At 41.9% G+C, this 25,753-nt stretch overlaps 1 protein-coding gene across 13 annotated transcripts in view; it reads right to left on the reverse strand.

The window, feature by feature from the left end:
- Positions 1-25,753, reverse strand: part of appl1 (adaptor protein, phosphotyrosine interaction, PH domain and leucine zipper containing 1) — a 171,487-nt gene that overhangs the window by 36,460 nt on the left and 109,274 nt on the right. For all 13 annotated transcript variants that reach the window (XR_009446505.1, XR_009446504.1, XM_059649964.1 and 10 more), the window contains 9 exons: positions 23,414-23,602; positions 11,674-11,716; positions 10,634-10,690; positions 9,361-9,452; positions 7,527-7,709; positions 5,749-5,798; positions 3,925-4,099; positions 3,794-3,830; positions 3,472-3,618 (listed from right to left, as the gene is read on the reverse strand). Coding sequence is in view for 11 of the 13 variants with exons in the window: in XM_059649964.1 (XP_059505947.1) it covers positions 3,472-3,618; positions 3,794-3,830; positions 3,925-4,099; positions 5,749-5,798; positions 7,527-7,709; positions 9,361-9,452; positions 10,634-10,690; positions 11,674-11,716; positions 23,414-23,602 (973 nt within the window). In the remaining 2 variants the exon portion in view is untranslated. The remainder of the gene's footprint in view (positions 1-3,471; positions 3,619-3,793; positions 3,831-3,924; positions 4,100-5,748; positions 5,799-7,526; positions 7,710-9,360; positions 9,453-10,633; positions 10,691-11,673; positions 11,717-23,413; positions 23,603-25,753) is intronic.

Raw genomic sequence — 25,753 nt, forward strand, 5'->3', positions numbered from 1 at the left:
CCAAGACTGTGAATCTGAATAAGAGGCTATTTGACATTTAGGAATATTAGGGAAGAAGGAAAAGGAGGAGAGATTAATGCTGACCTAAGAAGGGATAGGATTGGTTTACTAGAGAGTCAGAATCTGTGATCAGAATAGGATGTAGTATCTGTTTTGGTAAAGTTAAGAAACAGTAAATGTTAGCTAACATTGGTAAGAGCAGTTTGTAGACCTCCAAATTGTAGTAATAATGTAGGGCACCGTATGAATCAGCAAATTTGAGATGTATGTAGTCACAAGGATGCAGTAATCATGGGTGACTTCAATCTACATACAGTCTGGGTAAATCTAATGGGCGTCAATGCTGTGGAGAAGAAATTCTTGGAATGTGTCAATATGTGTTTCTGAGCAATATATTGAGAAACCAACTAGTGCATTGGCTATTTAGTTAAGATCTGGAATTATGCAAACAGAAAATGCCAATTAATAATCTTGTTGTGAAAGAACTTTTAGCGAATTGTGATCATGGTGTGATAGATCTTTCTACTAACTTTTAAGACGACGTCGTTCAATCTGAGACTAGTACCTTAAATCTAAACAATGCCAATTACAAAAGTATGAGGAGGAAACTGGATGTAGTGGATTAAGATTTATCAGTGGATAAGCAGTGGCAAGTATCTTTAAAAATGAATATTTATATCTTCATACACCATACATCCCCTTAAGGTAAAAATATCCAACAGGAAATTGAGAAAACCGTGGCTAACAAGGGAAGGTAAACATAGTACTGTATCAAAACAGGAGTCTAAGTATTAGTACTAAGTATTTTGTTTGTCTTCAGTGGAAGTCCTAAAATAAGTAAGTTCTAAGGGTCAAGTGAGACAGTCTAAGTGCAAGAAATTAGCACTGGAAAAGACAAACTGAATTTAAAAAAAATGAGGCTGAAAGTTGGTACATCTCCACAACCTAGACAGTGTTGATAGATGATAGTGGGTTTAGTGGATGCACTGGTGATCATCTCTTTATTCAGCAATAATGCCTGCAAATTGGTTTGTTGCAAATTTAACCCAAGTTTTTAAGGCAGAAGTGTGAAGGACAAAACAAAATTATGGACAGCAGCCTCATAAAACACGAGCCAGAGAAAAATCAGCAATTGCAGATTCATAAGCAATGTGAGAGAGTGAAAGGACAGCTGTTTCACAAAGAACAGGAGAGATAGAGAGAGAGAGAGAGAGAGAGAGAGAGAGAGAGAGTCAGCAGTTTCGCAAACCATATGAAACAGCATGAAAATAGAGCTTTATAAAGATGCAAGTGGAATTGTGAGAGAAGGACAGCAAGGCAGGAGATAAAAATCAGTGGCACAGAGCCCCAGCACCCTGTTTCTACCTGTCTGAGACAAAATGTAATGTCACAAGACACCAGGGAGATGATCGATGAGTATTTCTTCACTGTCTGTTTAGATTGGCCAATTGGATTAAATCTGGAAACAAATACTGAACCTGAACAGTACATCCAAGAAATCCACTTTTAAAATATTTGACATCGAACTCAACTAAGTGAATAGCATAGAGATGGCTCAGCAGGCGATGTGTTGCAGCTGTAGGGCATTGGTGTAATGAATGGTGACCACATCTACAGCAAGCATTGCTGCTAGAACAACCTCAACTCAGAACTGACAAGCTGGAGTGTGAGCTCCTCACCATGCAACAAGTCAGGGAAAGGGGCCAGGATTTGTATTGCGCTTCAGAAGGCAGTCACACTCCTTAGACTAATTACATTAAATTTGGTCCATGGCGAGGAACAAAGGGTGCGAGCTGTGAATGAGGCAGATATGGGATCCAGAATATGACACTGGAAGTGCCTCAGCCAATGTCTTTGCCCAAGAGGGCTGAGGTTCTTGCTCCTGGCGTAGTCAAAAATACAGACTGCAAGAAGGATGAGAAAATTGACCAAAGCACCAAAGTACAGAGCATGATTCAATTTTGGGAGGACTAAAAAAAAAAGTGGTTGTAATAGGGGATAACATTGTTCAAAATAGATACTGTTCTCTGCAGCAAAGATAAAGAATGCTGTGTTGCCTATCTGATGCTAATGCTAAGGGTAACTCTTCTGGGCTGAAGAGGAACTTGTGGGAGGAGAAGAATTCAATGTGATGGCCCACATACACACCAATAACAAAGCAGGATGAAGAAAGAGGTACTGCTGAACAATTACAAACCACTCTGATTAAATTAAAAACTACAAAAGGTAATAAATCTCCAGATTACTATGTAAACTATGTGCAAATTGGCATCAGAATTAGAGAGTGCTTAGTTTAGATGGTTTAGAAGCAGCTGTAGAAGAAAGTAAGTAGTAAGTGGGGTACTGAAAGATACAAGTAAATATTCATGGTGAGCTTGATACCAATTGTGCCTTGAGGAGATGGTAGTCAATAACATGATCATAAATATAGGCGGTGCAGGTTTTACTGAGGAACTGTTATAGAGGGGACAAAAAGCCAATTAATTCAGAGCGGGACAAGGGAAACTGAGAATGTGGTTGAAGGCTCAAGGATGAAGTACAGAGGACATGGGATAAAGGACCAGAGGACAAGGGATAAAGAACAATATATCTCAGAGTTTGATGACAAGGTATAAAACATTTAGTGCTCAAAGAAGTGGGTGCCAAAGCATTAAGGATAGAAGCTAAGGTATTACAAACTAACAAGCACCATGTTATCACCATGGCCAGGAAACGGTAGGTGGTCGAAAATATAGCAGGTCATGAAGGCTTCAGTTTGGGGAAATGTGTCAGTCACCAAAACTTCAGTCAAAGCTGAGATGTAATTATAATGATCCACAAGTTTACGGGTAAGGTGCCAGTTCATGGGTGACTGATTGAAGAGCAATGTGATGGGTCAGGGCTTGTTTACTAATTGGGAGACTCGGGTGCTGATAATAGTGGGGATGGTATCAATTACACAGGAAGAAGTCTAGAGGGATTAGATCCCTGTTATGCAGGTTCACCCCCAGAAAGCTCAGTGAAGAGGAAGGCAGGTGAATATCAAGACAGGAACAGACATGGCTGTTAACTCACTCAGTGTAGTTCAATTCTACTACAGTGGTAGGGCACAACCACAGTTGAAACATAGTGATGGGTTGAGGTAAGAGGTGAGGGAGGGGGTGACTGCAGGAGGACAAATGATTAAATGTTATTATGGTGTAAAAGCAGAAAGATACTGAAAGCAGAGATTGGCCAGAGGAAAGGAGGATTTGGGATCCTGAAACATACACTTACATGGACACAAAACAATTTTCAGATTAGACATGGTAGAGATGAGATGAAACAGGATTGGAAGGAAACAGTATATTCTATGGTCTGATAACACACAAATCTGATAACCCAAACTCAATGATCTGAAGGAGTTCCACTTAACTTTGAATTTACTGTTCAACTAATGATACTGATTTGGTTTAACGTAGAATAAGAAACACTGTCAGAACTCCCCTGTACCTTCTCTCCCTCATTGTTTGATTCAAACACATAGCAGACTGAGATCGGTCGCCCTTCTGCTCTGCTTCCTCCAGTGTGCAGCACAAATCCAAAAAGACGTTTGTTCTCTTTGTGAGTTGCGCAAAGAACCACGTTTTGCAAAGGAAACTGCAACAAAAAGTATGATAATGATATCAGACTCGACGAATGCTCTGTAACAGAGTCATGGGACTTAATTAGTATAAGTAGTAGTAGTAGTAAACAGACATGAGGAAGCTTGAAAATAGCAACAGATTCATAATATTTTTCCAAAAGTATTACTGTTTACAATTTTAATACCAACCCTTAAGCGAATGACTTGAGTCTGAGGATCAATCAACCTAAAATGTAAAGCAAATCATAATCAACTACATATATTTATATAATTGATCACATACAGAAAACAATTCTATGAAACAGCAAAAACTAACTTACTTCAAACAGTCACTGGTTACTAGTAAATGTGACTCGGTCATTCGAAAAATATTATGTATAGCACGGGCAGCAAGGATTTGACGCATTGTGTCACAAATAACATCTGAGGTTTCATTTGCTTTTACTTCCATTGATCCAAGGAATCTCACAATAAACAACTGATGAAGTATAGATTCTGCAGCAGATATTAGAATAAAAACATAAATCTGTTTTAATTGATATAGTTCACTTTACATATACAAGGAGTCATAAAGGGTGAGACAAAAGGAAATTGAATCAGTGACCTGTATCAAGTTTAGTCAGGTCAGGTCAGGTCAGTAGTTTATCTAAAATTATATACATCACAAAGCTTGAATTACACTACCTGTGCAGTGCATCTCTGAGAATCCTCAATCAGTTGTAACAGTGTTGTTTTAATTTGCTCCATGCTTTGATTATTAACACAAAACTATACAATATGCTAACCTTGAAAGTTAATAGGTGAAAGTAACAAAAACGTTTGCAATAAATAAATAGGAATGTGTCTGAACCTTCCTAAATCTTACTAAACAAATATATTCCAAATACAAACAGTGCAATTGTGGCAATACTAAATGTTGAAATGAGTAAAAATGATTCTTAGTCCTCATTATTCTGGGATGTGTAATGGGGGACCTGATGACCACTATCTTAGATCCTGAAAACAGCAATAAAAACAATGTTCTGAATTTGGCACTCTTTATATTAAATGTGGGGCAAGGATCTTCAGAGGTGAGAAAGCTTGCCAAAGCAAGCAATTAAGTGCTGTCTAGCATATTTCCCAGCTGTCAAGGGAATCACCACTTAAGTCTTGGCCTACCTGCCAGCCAAATCATGGGCAGAGCCAAAAAGGGGTACAGTGTAGCTGGAGGGCAAGACTGCAGTCATGAGGAGCTTCACCAGTAAGCATGTCGAAGTTGGGGGATCGGGATGGGGTTTTCAGCCGTCTCTGCTGTTCCACTTCCTTGCCCTAATGGAGGAAACTCCAGCTCATTCCCCAAATTCGGCAGGCAGGTCACCATGGCTTTTCTATTGGGAAACCAACCACTTTTAAAGCCAGCTGGAATTCAGATAAAATCGGACCAGTGGCAAGTTGAGGCCCTGAGTTGGAGCCAGGTCACAGCCATGGACCTTCTCATGTAGAGCTTGAATTTTTTTTATTCACACAAAGGATGAGGGCATCGCTGACCAGGTAGCATTTATTGCCCATGCCTAATTGCCCAGAGGGCAATTAAGAGTCAACACCTTGCTGTGAGTCTGGAGTCACATGTAGGCCAGGCCAGGTAAGGATGGCAGTTCCCTTCCTAAGGATGGGTTTTTCTGACAATCGGAAAAGGATTCACGGTCATCATTACACTCTTAATTCCAGATGTTTATCAAATTCAAATTCCACCGTCTGCTGTGGCAAGATTGGAACCCACATCCCCAGGATATTACCTGGGTATCTGGATTAACAGTCCTATGATAATACCACTAGGCCATTGCTGTGGTGATGGTGGTCTGTGAGGATTATCATTTGCCAGTGCCAACCTGTCTGATTGTTTGCCCTTCCTGACCCTGTCCCACTTGCTCTACAGACAAGAAAACTCCACCCTATTTTATTGATCCAATAAAGAGCATTAGATTTCAGAACCAGCAACCGCATAAGTTCGACATGGCAAATGATGGCCATTTTTCTATCTTTGTGGAATGACCTAGACAGATGACCGCACTAACATGATACAATCATTTAAAGCTCCACACTTACATATTTAAGAAAGAAAGAAAAAACTGTTCTTTTTTTTGCCCAGCAATATTTTACCTTACCTTCAGGTTCCTCTGTTTTTGGTTCCCCAGATTCTCCAAATGGATTTGTTCTATTGGAAGAATTACAAATGGAAAAACATTTGATTACTTTTGAAAGATTTCTATTATTCATTTTTGGTCAAGTTTACTTCCCTTGTTTTGTTGACGATGTGTTTCAGTGGTACCACTATGGAACATTTCCGCTATTTTTATTCACGAGTCTAGCTCTAAGTAGTTGTGGATTATTTAATGGCATCACAGTAAATCACTTTATCCATTACACAAAGTTCACATTTCCACTTCATTTCAGTTGTCGAGATAGTAATCAGAAACAAAAGCCTTCTCTAATGATCCCCCAAATCCCCCTTTCCCAAATCAGGGACACACTGGTCAGTCACAGTGTTCCTTGCATCGCATCTATTAATATTGTCTAACTCAGCTCAGACGGAGGATCAAACCTTGGGATCATTGCTATCTATCTGGCTGAGTTACTTACAGCAAGAAAGAGCTGACTGGAAGCGATTCATTTCAAATCTAACAACTAAATGGGGCAAGGCTTTGGAACTATGGACTTCAGAGTTCTAGTTCAGGATTCCGTTAAGGTTAGGGGTTGGTTGGCAGGCAATTAGGAAGGTAAATGCAATGTTAGCATTCATCAAGAGGGCTAGAATACGGCAGCAAGGGTGTACTGCTGAGCATATAGAAGGGTGTGGTCAGAAAGCATTTAGCATATTGTCAGCAATTTTAGGCCCCATATCATCCCCAAGGATGGGTGTGGTGGCCTTGGAAGAGGTCCACTGGGGGTCTGTATTTCATGGAGTTTAGAAGGATTTGGGTTGGGTGGGGGGCAGGGGGGAAGGAGGGCGGTGGTGTGGAAGAAACCTCCTTGAAACTTACAGAATACTGACAGGCCTGGATAAAGTGTACATGAAGAAAGTGTTGTTTCTACTAGTAGGAGAGACTAGGACTCAAGGGCAGAGCCTCACAATGAAGGGATGACAACCTTTGGAATTAGGAAAAGGAGGAATTTTTTGAGATGGAATTCATTGCCACAGAAGCTTACGTCGATGAGTGTATTTAAGGCAGAGATATGTTATTGACTAGTAAGGAGATCAAGGGTTACGGCGAGAAGGCAGGATACTGGGGCTGAGAAACATATTGTCTTGATTGAATGGTGTAGCTCTCAACAGGCCAGACGGCTGATTCTGCTCCTGGTATATTATGGACTTATGGAATGAAATTTCTCAATAAAAAGGTAAAATTTCCATAGTCCCAGAGGGCATTGAACTGCTTTCTAATTAGAGAGAGAGAGAGAGAGAGAGAGAGAGAGAGAGAAGAGAGAAGAGAGAAAGAGACAGAGAGAGAGAGGACTAGTAGCGTGTTTAAGCTGGGGGTCATCACACCTCAGGCAAGGAGCGAGGTTGAGAAGACAGTACCTTCATGGTAACCTCAGCTAGTATGGAAATTGAACCTGTGCTGTTGGCATCTCTTTGCATTGTAAACCTTGTCAAACCAAATGAGCTCTGACCCGATTGTCTCAGCATAGAAGGCATGACAACTCCATTGTAAAAGCTTTTCCTGTGTCATATGTCAACGTATGGTTATGTCATTACATTCTTAATCCAATCTTAGCTGAAACTTTCTGAACAAATAATATTTTTCCTAAACTAAACAAATAGGACAAATATTCGAATTAATGGAAAAACCTTCGACTTAATTAGCAGACTTAACATCTTACTACTGAAATGCAAATGTTCACTAAAGCATTAAAAAAAAACACCTTTCCCAGTTGCACTTACCTGGTGCCTGGTCCTGAAATCTTTGCTTGGTTAGACAAGTCCTCACTGACAGAAGAAATTATGTCAAACTGAATGGGTGTGTCTGGAGCAACTATTGAATCTAATGACACTGCGGAAAGAGAAGCAGATTCTGATCCAACGGAGCTGGAACTGTTTGCTCGAGAGGACTGAGGTCTGCCGTGGCTGTTAGACAAAAGTTAAGGTTTAAAAATGAACTTTTTCCCAGTGTAGCTAGGGTTACATGTTCAATTTTTTTAAAAGTAGTACCCCAAAATCAATACAGCAGATGAAATCTAGTGATGACATTACACAATGAAGATTCATATTCACATCCTTACAGTCTGTTACCTCATCTCAGGTGAAGCTTTGTGGCGAGACTGAAAATGAGGCTCTGTGCATTTTCCAGTAACTTAGAATCTTCAAATTTTTTTTATAACACAGACGACTATGGGATTCATATCCCTTGTGCCAAATTTGCTCTAGTCCACTGTTACTTCACCCTGGTCTTTTCATGTACTTAGCCACTTCCCTTTTTGAAAACTATCATTAAATTTTACTTCCACCACTGTTCTGGAATAGCATGTCATGTCCTGGAAAACTACTACATTTCTCTTCAATAATTTGTCTTGTTGGAGTTGTGTGTTTCAAGAGATTTGAAAAATATTACTTTTAGTGGTTAAAGCTGCCTATAAAAGGTCCAGTAACTGATTTTTCCTTTCCTGAGATTAATTTGAAACTGGTGCAAAACCAAAGGGATCTCCAGATATTCAGCAGGTATACAACTTGAAGTATTTATACAGACAGAAAATCATAGTAAACAATACAAACTATCCTTGGCTTTCTGCAAAATTAACAAAAAGTAAAGTGATCAATAGAGAATGGAAGCTGAAATACAATAAAGTTAAAAATTACCAAACATATTGGGATTTCTTAATTAGAATCGAAACATCCGACATACAAATAAAAATTTGGATTTTCAAGGTCAAAGAGTTTTTGATTTAGTATCATGTATCTTATTAACAATGTTCTATTTGCAGAGATTTTTAACAATATTGCACAGTAAAAGGGATTAAATTATTTGCCTTCTGCAAAAATTTCAACACTGCACACTGGACATATATGTAGAATTCAGGTAGTAACTTCTAGATTTCCATGTTTAATTATGTAAACTTGGTTGCCAGAAATTACTATCAATTTCAGAATAGTCACTATAGCAAATTTGGGGGCGGCACGGTGGCTCAGTGGTTAGCACTACAGCCTCACAGCACCAGGGACCTGGGTTCAATTCCAGCCTCGGGCGACTGTCTGTGCGGAGTTTGCACATTCTCCCCATGTCTGCGTGGGTTTCCTCCCACAGTCCAAAGATGTGCAGGCTAGATGGATTGGCCATGCTAAATTGCCGGTAGTGTTCAGCGGCGTGTGAGTTATAGGGGGATGGGTCTTGGTGGGATATATCAAGGGCCGGTGTGGACTTGTTGGGCCAAAGGGCCTGTTTCCACACTGTAGGGAATCTAATCTAATCTAATCTAAATCAAATGCCAACAGTTTCTCCACAAAATCCAGGTCAAAACGGTAATGTATACTATTTACAGCACAACTTTGAAGTTTCAGAAAAAGATCACTTAGATATCTGATTCATTCTCCCAAATGGAATGAGGCAATAAAGCTCAAGAGCTCAGGTGAAAAGCCATCAGTGTGAAATATTAACACAATTTCTCACCACAGATGCTATCTGACCTACCAGATATTTCAAACATTTTGTTTTCACTTAACGTTAGATATACAATAAAGTTTACTCTTCAGAATCCAAATGCAGAATGTAATTTCTGCTTACACAGTAGGCCTTGAGATTTCATGTCTCTGTTGAAACGAAGGGGAAGGTGTAACAGCCTCCAAAGCAGACTGGTTTACACGAGCAGCCAATTCCTGTGATGAGAACAAAGTGACTTATTAAATGCTAAAGTTAATTATTTTAAGTACACAACAGGCCTTGGCACATTTGGCGTAACAATAAATCAGGGTATAATTTTTGATTAATATTCAGTGCCATCTGCTTGAATACCCTGAAATGTAGACCTCTGACAAGCAATATTTCCTCTAATTCATTTTATACAACTGCTCTGTGTAATCCCTATAAGATTACTGTTAAAAGAAATGTTAATTGTGTGTGGACTGTTTGATTCATTGTGTAGTATGTTGTGGAACTGCTGGTTAGTTGTCACACAAAGATGGAAAACTGTTGGTGAGATGGTTATGATGCCTCTCAGATGAAGAACGGTCCTGGGAGTAACAGGAAGCTGCAGGGATAAACAGGAGAATAAACTGGTAACTTTTTTTAGGCTGAATGACAGACAGAAGGAAAATGGAATGGAATCATATAAACTTGTAGGAGGTGGCAAATTGGTTTATTGCATGGAAGCTGGCTCATTGAGACGCACTTCCCCAGTTTTTGTCAATAACTCTGTAGTTCCTCATTCTAAATACTGTCCAGTTCATTCTTTATACTATTTATAGCTAGCACCTTTTCAGGTAGAGCACTCCATATCCCAATTGTGCTCAGGTGAAAATATTTCATTCATCACCCCTCGAGATCTTATGCCATTTACTTTAAACCCAACGATCCCTAGATATTAAGGCAGATTACAATGGTAAGTAAAATTCAATTTATAAACTCAAATGTAATATCATTTGCCCGTGAAACAAAAACCATGAGATTACAATGCTAGAATTCACCACCATATTTTTAAGCACATTTTCTTTCTTTAAAAGAAGCGCATACCCAAACATTTCCAAGAATTGAAAGGTATTCAAATCCTTTTAATTACACATAGCAACACACTTATTAAAAAATTTTTTAAAAAGTTTCTGAATGAAGAACCATCTCTCAATAAATTCAAGTACTGGAGGTTAGGAAATGGCTGTATCTGAATTACAGAGTTGAATAAATAAAAAAAGTGATATCATAAATAAATGAAAAAGAGAAGCCAGACTATGAAATGTAGCAGCTTAAAACATGCTGTGAATGCAGAACCATCTAGAACTTGTTGATTCTTTCATTTAACTGACGCAGATAGAAAATTATCAATTGCAGTAACACGCAATCTTACTTCTGGATTTTCGCTGAGATAGATACGTTTGGAAATATTATTGATTGTTGCAATCCACTACAAGGAAACAGGAACATTAAGATAAGCAAACATAATAGGTATGATCCAAAAATTAAAGTACAATATATTCTCTTCCCATCACAAAACATGAATATTTTCTTATTAATAAAGACCACATTTCAAAAAGACCATATATGGATAAGACTCATTAGTGATTAAGTACATAGATGGCTGGCTACTGGCTACAAATGTTAACTTGGAATCAACATATGACCTGATACTGAGAAGAAAACTCAGAACTTTCACTAAAAATCAATAGCTTGGTCATAAATGATATATATGGAACTGAACTGCAGTGATACAAGTTCATAATTTTAGGCAATAAAACCTCAGCTGCGCTAACTCAAAAGTGAAGCAATTTAGACACTGATGCTTTTACATAGGGAATTGATCTCTAATGGGGATTTATTGTAAACTAGATAGGGATGTTTTAAGCACATCAATATAATACTACTCACTGCATATTATATTATTCAGGTAGCTAGGTAAGTTTCTCTTAAATTCAGAAAGCTTAGATAAAAATTGTGCAAAGCTTCAGTTTAGTAGCAATTTCAAAATCAACTTGTCCAACCAAAAATTGAGAGAGATTATCACGGTTCAACAAAGAAGTGTACAGCATCTTTGAATTTCCCATGTTTGCAAAAAAGAGATTTTTGTGAGCACTGGAATATGGTTTCTAATACAGCAATATAGGTTTTGTGTATGATTGACATTCTACATGGAAGGAGTCTAATAATATGATAGAACTATTCTTCAACCTTTTATTGATTTCTAACATTGTTACTTCATCCATACACTGCTTCATAAGGCATGCAGTATCTTGTCATTTTCACTATTGTTAGCATAATGTTTATCAATAAGTGATCAGCATCCACACTTAAAAATGACATTTTTTTGTAAGTGCAAGAATTTCACATTATATGCATGCATATGTAATTGCAAGATTGAATTCAAAGTAGAAGACTGCCTTCAAAGCTTACCTCTTCACACTCCTTTTTACTCTCTGCTTGTAAAAGAACTGTTCTGGAATATTAAAAAGCAACAGCCATTTTTTTAAACACTAAATGATTATACAGTAAAAAAAATGAGAGAATGTGTTACACTTTTCTGTACACCACACCCCACCCCACCCAGCCCGTCACCACCATCACACTTAACATGGCTAATTCGCCTAGTCTAAACACTTCTCGACACTATGAGCATTTCAGCACAGATAATGCACCTAACCTGCACATCTTCAGGCTGTGGGAGGAAACTGGAGGATGCGGGAGAAACCCACGCAGTCGTAGGGACAGTTTTCAAACTCACCCAACGCTGGAATCAAACCCAAGTCCCTGACACTATGAGGCTGCAATTCTAACCACTGAGATATCATGTTCTCTACGCCTTGGCTTAGAATGGCTTTTATGCCTTATCAACCACTTTTCTGATCTGTCCTGATACCTTAAAAGGACCAGTGGTTAGGCTCATAAAGGTCCCATTGATTCTCAATGCTTTCCAGAATCCTCCTGGTCATTGTATATTCCCTTGCCTTGTTTGTCATGCCCAAATGCATTACCTCACACATATCCACACTGAATTCCACTTACCCTAATTAACCCACTGGCCAGCCTATTATCTTCTGTAATCGAAGGATATTCTCCTCACTATTTACCACCCTACCAATTTTCGCATCATCTGTGAACGTACTGATCAACCCTCCTACATTTGAATCTGAACAGTTTATATATACCATGAGCTGCAAGAGGCCAAACAGTGATCCCTCTGTAACCCCTTTGGACACAGACTTCCAGTCACAAAAACACCCTCAATCATCTCCCTCTGCTTCCTGTCACTCAGCCAATTGTGGATCCAGTTAACCAAATTTCTTTGGATCCTATGGGATGTTTCCATCACAATCAATGTTCCATGTGGGACCTCACCAAAAGCCTTACTTGAAGTCCAAGTAGAGTACTTTGAATGCACTACCTTCAGTTACACACCTGGCTACCTCTTTGAAAAATTTAAACAAGGTGTTCAATCATGACACCCTCCCACAAAACCACACTGACTGTTCTTAATTTATCCCTGCCTCTCCAAAGTGCAGATTAATTCTGTTGCTCAGAATTGCTTCTAATAGTTTCCCCATAATCAAGGTTAGACTGACTGGCCTTTAGTTTCTGGTTTACCCTTTGCTCTCTTCCTGAATAATGGTATTACACCGGCTGTCCTGAACTCCTCTGCCACCTCTCTTAGGGCCAGCGAGAAACTGAAAATTATTGCCAGCGCCCATGTTATTTCCTCCCTTGCCTCAGTCAACAGGGTTGCAAACATTTCGTCGGGCCCAAGAGATTTATCTACATTTAAGCCCATCAGATCATACAGAGCCTCCCCTCTGTCTCAGCTAATTTCTTTCACTATATCACAGTCCTTCTCCATGATTTCTATAAACACGTCATTCCTCACCAGTGAGCACCAAAACAATGTATTGATTTAGAACCCTCTTGCGCCCTTTAGCTCCACACACCAAATTCCAATGTGGTCCATGAGGGCCCTAGTCTTTCCCTAATTATCCTTTTACCTCATGTACTTGGACAATAGTTTAGGGTTTTTCTGTATTTTATTTGCTATTATTCTTTCATGTCCCCTTTTTGCTCTCCTAATTTCCTCTTTAGGTTTTCCCTTGCACATTCTTGTACTCTTCTCGGGCTTCTACTCTTTTGAGCTCTTGGTATTTGCTATTGCGTCCCTTTTTCTCCTTATCTAATCCCATCTATTCCTTGATATCTAGGGTTCGTAGGATTTGTTGGACCCACCCTTTGTCTTCATTGGAAGATGTTAGCCCTGTACTCTACCCAATTCCTTCCTGAATGCAAATTCCTGCTGACAAAGATTTACCTAAAAGTATATCCTTACAGTTCACCCTGTCCAAATCATACCTGATCTTATTAAAATCAGCCTTTCCCCAGTTTAGAACTTCCATTTCAGGTGCATCCTTGCCCGTTTCCACAAATCCAGAGTTCAATTCCCAATGCGTATTAGCTAATCAACCTTGCCTAGGGCAGCATTTTGTCACAACAATCAAACTTGGTATCCTTGAACTAGGAGAATATGATAACACCGTGTTCCTAATTCTAATCAACATCCAAGACTGATTTTAATCTAACCCTTACGGTGGGAAAGATTTTAAACTGGATTTTGAAATGGAAGCTTAAGTTACACACTGCTCAAACTCATTCTTCATTGAGTGTGTCCAATGGACACCCAATCTAAATTTGCAACCGTGTGCCAGAGGAGTTGGATTAAAATTGAAATTCCAGTCACTCCTCCCAGAAAGGTGTTCGTACAGACCTTGTGAGAAAATGGGTTCCTCTAGAAATGCCATAGGAAGAAATTGCAGCCCACAACGCATCTGCCACAAACTTGCTCAATCCCTCCCAAGCAGTAATAAATATTAATTCTAGGATGTTAACACAGAAGTAGATAAAATGACTTGCCGAAAAATTAGGTTCTGGTTCAAGTTTCACTCCAGGCATCTAGCATAAAAATGTTTAAAAACCAAGTGTAACAGTATAAAAATCAAAGTTAACATTCCAACACAGTTCTGAGGCAACAATGCTCATGCATCTTGTTGATGAAATACAAAACCAAGGCCCTAGCTGTCAATTTGGATGTTTGTGAGAAATGCTAGAAACCAACAAATATTAAAGTAGCTGTCAGAACAACGAATAACTATATTTTTAAAAAAAAGAGAAATAACCTTTAAACTGATGCCACTTAAGTTGCTGTGACGTGCATCTGATTCATTCGGACACTGTATCTGTATAAGTCTTAGGTACTCTCAGAGTACTACAAAGTATTGCTTGCCAATATCAGGGCTGGTGTTCAATCTTCGAGAATTGCTCCTCAAACTAATCCAGTAAGCTTATAGTTGTATTCACAGAATTATACCCAGCCTTTCTCATTATGCTCCTAGGATAGCAGAAGAACAGGCCTACTAATAGAGTGGCCCTGGCAACTTTGAGTCTAGATCTGATAAAACCTCAGCTTCATGTGAAATAAGACCACGATAGTTCTTCACCACCACTCTAAAATTTATAAGTCAACACTCTTTCCTGTTAAACATCACTTTGGAAAAGTGCTGAAGTTAGGGCACAGAATGTAAAAATACTGTATTACAATGCCAACCACTACGTGGATCAGAACAAAGAAACCTACAGCACAGGAACAGGCCCTTCGGCCCTCCAAGCCTGCACCGATCAAGATCCTCTGTCTAACCTGTCATCTATTTTCTAACAGTCTGTGTCCATTTGCTCCCTACCCATCCATGTACCTGTCCAAATATATCTTAAAAGACGCTAACGTGTCTGCGTCTACCACCTCCGCTGGCAACGCGTTCCAGGCATCCACCACCCTCTGTGTAAAGAACTTTCCACGCATATCTGCCTTAAACTTTCCTCCTCTCACTTTGAACTCATGACCCCTAGTAAGTGAGTCCCCCACTCTGGGAAAAAGCTTTTTGCCATCCACCCTGTCCATACCCCTCACGATTTTGTAGACCTCAATCACGTCCCCCCTCAATCTCCGTCTTTCTAATGAAAATAATCCTAATCTACTCAACCTGTCTTCATAGCTAGCACCCTCCATACCAGGCAACATCCTGGTGAACCTCCTCTGCACCCTCTCCAAAGCATCCACATCCTTTTGGTAATGTGGCGCCCAGAACTGCACACAGTACTCCAAATGTGGCCGAACCAAAGTCCTATACAACTGCAACATGACCTGCAAAATCTTGCACTCAATACCGCGCCCAATGAAGGAAAGCATGCCATATGCCTTTTTGACCACCCTATTGACCTGCGCTGTCACCTTCAGGGAACAGTGGATCTGAACATCCAGATCTCTCTGTTCATCAATTTTCCCTAGGACTTTTCCATTTACTGTATAGTTTGCCCTTGAATTTGATCTTCCAGAATGCATCACCTCGCATTTGCCCGGATTAAACTCCATCTGCCATTTATCTGCCCAATTCTCCAGTCTATCTATATCCTGCTGTAATCTCTGACAGTCTCCTTCACTATCAGCTACTCCACCAATCTTAGTGTCATCAGCAAACTTGCTGATCAGACCACCTACACCTTTCTCCAAATCATTTACATATATCACAAACAACAGTGATCCCAGCACAGATCCCTGTGGAACACCACTGGTCACAGGTCTCCAATTTGAGAAACTCCCTTCTACTACTACCCTCTGTCTCCTGTTGCCTAGCCAGTTTTTTATCCATCTAGCTAGCACATTCTGGACCCCATGTGACTTCACTTTCTCCATTAGCCTACCATGGGGAACCTTATCAAATGCCTTACTGAAGTCCATGTATATGACATCTACAGCCTTTCCCTCATCAATCAACTTTGTCACGTCCTCAAAGAATTCTATTAAGTTGGTAAGACATGACCTTCCCTGCACAAAACCATGTTGCCTATCATTGATAAGCCCATTTTCTTCCAAATGGGAATAGATCCGATCCCTCAGTATCTTCTCCAGTAGCTTCCCTACCACTGACGTCAGGCTCACCGGTCGATAATTACCTGGATTATCCTTGCTGCCCTTCTTAAACAAGGGGACAACATCAGCAAGTCCCCAGTCCTCTGGGACCTCACCCGTGTCTAAGGACGCTGCAAAGATATCTGTTAAAGCCCCGGCTATTTCCTCTCTCACTTCCCTCAGTAACCTGGGATAGATCCCATCCGGACCTGGGGACTTGTCCACCTTAATGTCTTTTAGGATACCTAACACTTCCCCCTTCCTTATGTCAACGTGACCTTGAGTAAGCAAACATCTATCCCTAACCTCAACATCCGTCATGTCCCTCTCCTTGGTGAATACTGATGCAAAGTACTCATTAAGAATGTCACCCATTTTCTCTGAATCAGCGCATAACTTTCCTTCTTTGTCCTTAAGTGGGCCAATCCTTTCTCTAGTTACCCTCTTGCTCTTTATATATATGAATAAAAGGCTTTGGGATTTTCCTTAACCACGTTTGCCAGCAATATCTCTCGTCCTCTCTTAGCCCTCTTAATCCCTCGTTTCAGACTCACTCTACATTCCCGATATTCTTGCAAAGCTTCGTCTGTCTTCAGTCACCTAGACCTCATGTATACTTCCTTTTTTCTCTTGGCTAGTCTCACAACTGATACAAACACTCATCAATCTAGCCCATTCCTAAAGAACACAGTTGGAAAACTGGGTCTGCATCAAATGGTGATGAAACCTTTGCTACAAGGAAGTAGCAAAAATAGAAACTGCTGGAATAGTTCAGCAGGTTCGGCAGCATCTATGAAGAAAAATCACAGTTAACGTTTTGGATCCAGTGGCCCTTCCTCAAAACTGATGTAGCTAGGAAAATGTCGGTTTATATGTAGAAAATAGGGATGGGCAAGGGATAAGGAGTAAATGAGAGGTGAGAATAGAGCCCACAGAGAGAGAATAGTAGCTGGATAGACAGAGGAGTTGATAACAATCTGGGTAGCAGGTGAAAATTTGTTTACAATTTACATAGTTGACTTGGAGTTGGCAACTAAGTGTGGCATGTCAAAATTTGCAGATGACACTAAGGTGAGTGGTAGAGCAAAGTGTTCAGAAGACACTGAAAGTCTGAAGAGGGACATAATTAGTCTAAGTGAGTGGGCAAAGGTCTGGCAGATGGAGTACGATGTTGAAAAGTGTGGGGTCATCCACTTTGGAAGGAAAAACAGCAAAATGGACTATGTTTTAAATGGTAAAATTCACAGCATGCTGCTGTGCAAAGGGACTTGGGTGTCCTTGTGCATGAATCGCCGAAGGTGGGATTGCAGGTGCAGCAGGTAATTAAAAAAGCAAATGGAATTTTGTCTGCCATTGCTCGAGGGATGGAGTTTAAAAACAGGGAGGCTATGCTGCAACTCTATAGGGTTCCGGTGAGGCCACACCCGGAGTAGTGTGTGCAGTTTTGGTCTCCTTACTTGAGAAGAGATATACTAGCAGGACGGAGTGCAGAGGAGATTCACTCAGTTGATTGCAGAGTAGATGGGGTTGGATTATGAGGAGAGACTGAGTAGACTGGGACTATACTCATTGGAATTCAGAAGAATGAGGGAAGGTCTTATAGAAATATTATGGAAAGATAGAAAATCTTATAGAAAGATTATGAAGGGAATAGATAAGGTGGAGGCAGGGAGATTGTTTCCGCTAGCAGGTGAAACTAGGACCAGAGGGCATTGCCTCAAAAATAAAGGGAGGCAGAACTAGGACTGAGGTCAGGAGGTTAAAATTGTGATCAGAGATAATGGGAACTGCAGATGCTGGAGAATCCAAGACAACAAAGCGTGGAGCTGGATGAACACATCAGGCCAAGCAGCATCTTAGGAGCACAAAAGCTGATGTTTCGGGCCTAGACCCTTCATCAGAAAAGGGGGATGGGGAGAGGATTCTGAAATAAATAAGGAGAGAGGGGGAGGTGGACTGGAGATGGATAGAGGAGGAGAGAGGTGGAAAGGAGAGTATGGGTGGGGAGGTAGGGAGGGGGTAGGTCAGTCCGGGGAGGACGGACAGGTCAAGGGGGCGGGATGAGGTTAGTAGGTAGGAAATGGAGGTGTGGCTTGAGGTGGGAGGAGGGGATAGGTGAGAGGAAGAACAGGTTAGGCAGGTTGGGACAAGCTGGGATGGTTTTGGGATGCCTCCCCCTACTGCATCCCAAAACCAGCCCAGCTCGTCCCAGCCTGCCTAACCTATTCTTCCTCTCACCTATCCCCTCCTCCCACCTCAAGCCGCAACTCCATTTCCTACCCACTAACCTCATCCCGCCCCCTTGGCCTGTCCGTCCTCCCCGGACTGACCTATCTCCTCCCTAGCCATACTCTCCTCCTCTACCATCTTCAGTCCGCCTCCCCCCTCTCCCTATTTATTTCGGAATCCTCTCCCCATCCCCCTTTTCTGATGAAGGGTCTAGGCCCGAAACATCAGCTTTTGTGCTCCTAAGATGCTGCTTGGCCTGCTGTGTTCATCCAGCTCCACACATTGTTTTCTGAGGTCAGGAGGAACTTCTTCACCCAAAGGGTTGCGAATCTGTGGAATTCCCTGCCCAGTGAAGTGGTTGAAGCTACCTCACTGAATGTTTTTAAGGCAAGGCTAGATAATTCCTTTACTGTTCAAAAAAGTAAGGGTTATGGTGAGTGGGCGGGCAAGTGGAGCTGCGTCTCTCAGATCAGCCGTGATCTTATTAAATGTTGGGGCAGGCTCAAGGGGCCAAATGGCCTACTCCTGCTCCTAGTTCTTATGTTCTAAAAGCTATTAATGAGGATGACAGTGACCAACAATAGATAATGTATTGGCAGACTATGTGATAACAAGGCCTGGTGTGTGGAGTAAGGGGCTGGGACATGGGAAGAGTTTAGGCCCTAAAATTATTGAACTCAATGTTGAGTTCAGAGGGCTGCATGGTCCCCAGGTGGAAAATGAGGTGTTGTTCTTCCAGCTTGCGGTGAGCTTTGCTGGAACACTGCAGCAAGCCTGAGTCTGAGATGTTGGTTTGGGAACAGGGTGGTGTGTTAAAGTGGCAGGCAATTGGAAGCTCAGGATCTTTTTTGTGAGCAGAACATAGAGGTTTTGTGAAGTGGTCACCCAATCTACACTTCATTTCCCCAGTGTAGAGGAGGCCATTATTGTGAGCAGCGAATGCAGTAGACTAGATTGTGGAAATGCAAGTGACGTGCTGCTTCGCCTGGAAGGTATGTTTGGGCCCTTGGATAGCGGGGAGGGAAGAAATAAATGGGCAGGTGTTACACCTCTGGCAGTTGCAAGGGCTGTGGGGTAGTGTTGGGAGTGAAGGAAAAATAGACCAGGGTGGCCTGGAGGGAACGGTCCCTGTGGATGGCAGACAAGGGAGGGGAGGAGAATGTGTGTCTGGTGGTGGCATCTCGCTGGAGGTGGCAGAAATGGCATTTGGTGAATCTTTGGATGCGGATGCTGGTGGGATGGTAGGTAAGGACAACAGGAACCCTACTGCTGTTGCAGGAGGGAAGACAGGGGGTGATAGTGGAAGTGTGGGAGATGGGTCAGACGGGCCCTGTTGACAATGGTGCCAGGGACTTCTCAGTTGTGGAAGAAAGTGGACATTTCAGAGGCAGCCTTTTACCTCGTCTGAACATACGTGATGGAGACAGAGGAACTGAGAGAATGGAATGGAGTCTTTAAAAGGAAGCAGGGTGCGAGAATGTATAGTCCAGGTAGCTGTGGGAGTCGGTGGGTTTATTGTGGATATTAGTGGCCAGTCCAGCTCCAGAAATGGAAACTGAGATGTCGAGGAAGGGAAGGGAGAAAGTGGGGGCAGGTGGAAATTGGAAGCAAAAAAAAAATAAACTTTTCCAATTCCAGACAAGAGAAGGAAGCAGCACCAATGATATCATTGATATATCAGGGGAAGACTTATAGGCGAGGGCTGGAATAGGACTGGAACAAGGAATGTTCCATATACCCCACAGAGACAGACATAACTGGGGCAAACGCGGGTACCCACTGTCAGCCCTCTGACCTGATGAAAACGAAAGGAGTTGAAAGAGAAGTTATTGAGGGTGAGGATGAACACAGCCAAGCCGGAGGTTGGCGGTGGGTGGGGATGGTTCAGGCCTTTGCTCCAGGAAGAGGTGGAGAACCCCAAGACCATCCTGGTGGGGGATGGACATATATAGGGATTCAATGTCCATGGTAAAGAGGCGGCATAGAAATTTTGAAACTGGTGTGATGTGTCAGAGGAATCACTGATATATGTGGCAGGGACTGGGCCAGGAGGTGGGGGGGAAAGACTGAGTCAAGGTAGGAAGAGATTACTTCTGTGGGGCAGAATAAGGGCTGAAACAACGGGTCAGAGCAGGTTTCTTGTTCGTGGATTTTTGGGAGGAGGCAGAAGCAGGCTGTGAGGGGGCTATCATCTTGGAGGCGGGGGAAGAGGGGATCACTAGATGAAATGAGGTCAGCTACCATAGCTGAAACAATGGCCTAATGTGCCATGGTGGGGTCATGGTCTAGGGCAAGATAGGAGGAGGTAGTTGAGAGTTGGTGCTGAGCATCTGCAATGTAGAGGTCAGTACCCCACACTACAACAGCACCACCCTTATTGGCAGGCTTAATAACAAAGTCATGGTTGGATCTAAGTGCACAGAGTGCAGTCAGTTTGGAGGGAGATAAATTGGATTTAGCGAGGATAGGGCAGGGGCAGAGCAAGTGATCTGACGAATGTCACATCGACAGTTCTCAATGAATAGATTGAGTGAAGGTAAAAGGCCAGAGGGTGGGGTACAAGTGGAGGGAGAAAGTGTTGAAACTGGGCAAGTGGGTTTGTCCAAAGAAATGGGCACAGAGGAGACGACGGCGGAAGAAGAGTTCGACGTCATGTTAAGGTGGGGACGCAGAGGAATAAAGCTGAGACCTTTGCTGCAACTTTTGTACTCAGCATCGGAGATGAAGAAGTTAGGTGGGATGGTGAACACCCGACGGACAGACAGTTGAGGGAGGGGGCACAAGGGTGGAGTTGGAGGAGAGGAAGGTTTCAGAAGGCCATGGGTATCTCTGAATTGTTGCAGAGATAGCTAGAACTGCAGATGCTGGAATCAGAGTCAATACAGTATGGAGTTGGAGGAACAGGCAGGTCAGGCAGCAGCAGAGGAGGAGAGTTGACGTTTTGAGTTGGGACTGGGGAGGAGGAAGGCAGCTGGGAAATAGGTAGAGTGTGGAATAGTGATTGGTGCATGCAGGTAGGGTAGTAAGGGTTTGTCAGTGGAAAGGGTGAGGCAGGCGGGTAGGAAAGATGATGGACAGGTTGAGTTAGTTCAAGGAGGCAGGGATGATAGAGAGGGTTGACATGGGACAAGACTGGGGGTGGGAGATTTTGAAACAAATTCTATGTTCAGGCCATCGGGTGTAGGCTCCTGAGGTGGAATATGAGGTGTTCTCCCTCCAGTTTGCGTGTGGTGTCATTGTGGCGCTGGGGGCGGCCCAGGATAGACATGTCACCAGGGGAGTGGGAGGGGGGAATTACAATAGTTGGCAACAAGAAGGTGTTGTTGATTATAGCATATAGAGTACAGATGCTTCGCAAGTTCATCACCAAGTCTGCACTTGGTCTCACTGATGTAGAGGAGGCCAGAACCAGGAACAATGGATACAATAGACCAGGTTGGAGGATGTACAGGTGAACCCCTGTTGGATATGGCAAGTTTGTCTTGGGCTTTGGATGAAGGGGAGGGGGGAGGTGTATGGGCAGGTGTAGCATTTCCTGCGGTTGCAGGGAAATGTGCCAGGTGTGGTGAGGTTGGTGGGGAGTGTGGAGTGGACGAGCGAGTCACTGAGTGAGCAGTCCCTACAAAAGGCAGATAGGGGTAGGGATGGATGTCCCTCTTTGGAGATGGGGTCAGACTGCAGGTGGAAGAAGTGTCAGAGGATAATGAACTGGATGTGGAGGCTGGTGGGGTGACATGCAAGGACCGGGGGACTCTGTCCTTATTTTTGTTGGGAGGAGGGGTTGGAGTATAGAAGTGTGGGATGAAATGGAAGTGCAGAGTGGTGCAGCCCTGAGCCAGCATGTTACAATGCTGTTGAAGAGAAAGGTCAAGAGTATGCATGTGACAACAATTGGCACTGAGCGTGGATCTCAGGATGCAATAAAGGCAGCTGTCTGTAGAACGTTGAAAATCATTGAGATATCTATGACACTGGGAGAATTCAAAGCATGAGGGAGGAAACTTCTGTTGGAATCCACGTGGGGTGAGTCTGAGCTGGAGGAAGTCACTGGGGAACACGACATGGCTCTGGAAACAAATGTTAGCAAATATCTGGTAAAACACCAGCAGTGACAGTGCAATTAGTGGTGGTGAAGAAGAAGATTGAAAAAGGAAATCCCTTTGGAGAGAGGAGCAGAACTGTTTCAACGAGGGCATGCCAAGAAGAGATATGGCAGTGAATTAAATACTAAATAAAAACCGAAAGAACTGTGGATGCTGTGAATCATCCCTCTCTTCTGTGTATAAACCGACATTTTCCTAGCTACCATTAGTTCTGAGGAAGGGTCACCAGACCTGAAACATTAACTCTGATTTTTCTTTACAGATGCTTCCAGACCTGCTGAGCTTTTCCAGCGACTTCAGTTTTTGTTCACAATTTATAGCATCTGCAGTTCTTCCCGTTTTTACAAGGAAGTAGCAATTTGTTTTTGTGCTCACTCAGCCGCAGGCATGATTGTCAATGGATATTAGTAAACTGATCACAACCCTTTTCAAGAAAAAAGTCTAAATCTTCGTACTGATTGAATTCTCCACTGCAGCATTAAGTCAGACAGATTAAGAACAGATCTATTAGCCCAAAATGCCTATCCATGAAATGATGTGGGCCAACAGCAACAGAACTATATAACAAACATATAATCTTATGGCATGGCATTTATTCCATTATACCATTATTGAGCCAAATACCCAATTCTGGTTCAATTTTGAGTACAGAATAAGGCTGTGCGGGGAAGGAATATCAAGTGTACCACAGATTAAGGACAAGGCTACAAATTTGCTAAATATAAAAACAGAATATGGCAGATAAATCTAAGGGACACCACAACCAAATGATCAGTTTACAAACAGCACTCCAGAATATTGGTAAAGAACTTGGAGAAGGAAGCAATAAATTACACTGGTTTCAGATGTGGACAATACTTACTTTTTCCCATCAAAGGCAGTGATTTGAAAGCAGTATCTTCGGTCCTCACATTCCACAGCCATAACAGTGCAGTTGTCCAAGTCCATGACAAGACTTCCTGCAACATCCCCTCGAGCTTGACGCATCAGGTTTCCACCCTGGGTGAAGTAGTAATACCTTTCCCAGGTGGATGACACTAATCTGGTTTTACTAGAATCCAAAACAGGCAGTTTTACTTGTAAGACTCTCTGTTGCATTTTTCTAACAGTTCGCATGACATTGCAAACTTCATATTGCAGTGGCAATGCAATCAACTTCACAATGGTCATTTCGTGGCCTGAAAACTTCAATAAGCTACAGTTGTTTTGCCTTTACTTATTTCCATGGCTAATATTTAAAACAAACCCCCCCAAGTGAAATAATGCTAAAAGCATTTGCTACCTAAAGTGCTCGGATTTAGATATAACAATGCAAAACGAGAAAATTTAGTATGATATAAAGGGTCTAAAACCATTTTCAAAAAATGCTAGAAAAAGCATGTTAGTTTTCAAAACGAATGTGGAGGAAAATCTGACAATCAAATAAATAGCATTTAGCTCATCAAACGATGTCAGAAGATCTTCAAAATGGCACAGCCTCTGATCGTACCAGCTCTTTTGCCAATGAAACCCCGATTTGAATTCAATGAGGTTTCCGCTCTCTACAGACTGCAAATTCTAATGTGAAATAGGATTAAGCACCCTTAACACAGCATTCAATGGGCGTATATTTTTGGCAATCTTTGGAAATCTCAAACCAAAAAGATTAGCTGATATAACAAATATGAACAATTACGTTCAAGCATTAAAAAACATTCTGAGTGATGAGTTAAGATACTTTATTTCGGACAAAGCTTTACCTTCTACATTACTATGTTATACATGATCAAGTGCTTTCTGCCAAAAGCACAGAATGTGTTCCTTTCCTCACAATGTAACCAGTAGAGAATAGATTGCAACACTGAAACTCAATGAATGTAATTATCCAAGGAAGACAGGAATAACACCATTGAGAGACTGAGGTTACCATTGAGGTCTTCCAGAACCATGCATGGAAAACAATAAAACTGCATAATGGTCCAGAAAGCATTTAGGGATGTGTGAGAACAATTAGAAATATACCAGAACATACAACCAGAAACCTCAAAAGTGGAGACTAAAGGAGATTACATGCTGTGCAAGGTCAACTGTAAATAAATGTAGGCAAATAGAAGTCAGAATCCTGGGGACACAGTTGTGGGGGTGACCTCTCAGGCAAAAGCATCAGCAGCAGCTAGTTCAGAGATTGGCCCTGTTGTGCAACAGGAAGAGTCGAGAGAGTGTAGGCTAAGGGTAATGGTAGGGCATTGATTAGTCGGGGCACGAATAAGCATTTCTGTGGCCAAGTCCAAGGATGGAGTTTCGGCCCTGGTGCCAGGGTCAAGGATGGCTCTGAACTGGCACAGGTTATTCTGTGGGGTGTTTTGAAAAACATTGAGGTAGATAAGTCCCTACGGCCTTACAGGATCTAATCCAAGATACTGAGGGAGGAGATTGTTGGGGCCTTGATAAGAGTGTTTGCATCCTCCTTAGTCACAGGAGAGGTCCCAGAAGGCTGTAGAATAGCCAATGTTGTTCCTTTGATTAAGGAGGGCAACAGAGATGATCCAGGAAACTACAGTCAGTGAGCCTTACATCAGTCACATGGAAATTATTGGAGAAGATTTTTCAGTACAGGATTTACTCACAATTGGGAAAGTATGGTCTTACTAGGAACAGTCAACATAGCTTTGTGAGAGGGAGGCTGTTTCTCACAAATTTGAATTTTTGGAGGAAGTGATCAGGATGATTAATCATGGTAGAGCAGTGGGTGTAGTCTACATAGACTTTACTAAAGCATTTGACAAGATCTCTCATGGTAGGTTGGTCCAGAAGATTAAGTTATATGGGATCTCTAAGCAGTCGCTAAATTGGATACAAAATCAGCTTGGTCATAGAAGACAAATGTTAGTGTGGAGGAGTGTTTTTCTGATTGGAGATCTGTGACCAGTGATGGAACCTCTGTTGTTGGTAATATACATATAAATGATTTGGAAGAACATGTAGGTTATCTGCTTTGTAAGCTTGCAGATGACATGAAAATTGAAGGAGTTGTGGATAGGGAGGAAGACTATCAAAGGATACAACACGATTAGAAATAGTCGGCATGGCATTGCCAGGTGCAGATCATTCCACACAAGCCTTATTGAATTCTTTGAGGATGTGACAAAACACACTGATGAAGGCAGAGCAGTGGATGTGGTGTATATGGATTTTAGCAAGGCATGTGGTAAGGTTCCCCATG

The sequence above is a fragment of the Stegostoma tigrinum genome, chromosome 11, assembly GCF_030684315.1.
Source record: "Stegostoma tigrinum isolate sSteTig4 chromosome 11, sSteTig4.hap1, whole genome shotgun sequence".
In the NCBI taxonomy this organism is placed as follows: Eukaryota; Metazoa; Chordata; class Chondrichthyes; order Orectolobiformes; family Stegostomatidae; genus Stegostoma; species Stegostoma tigrinum.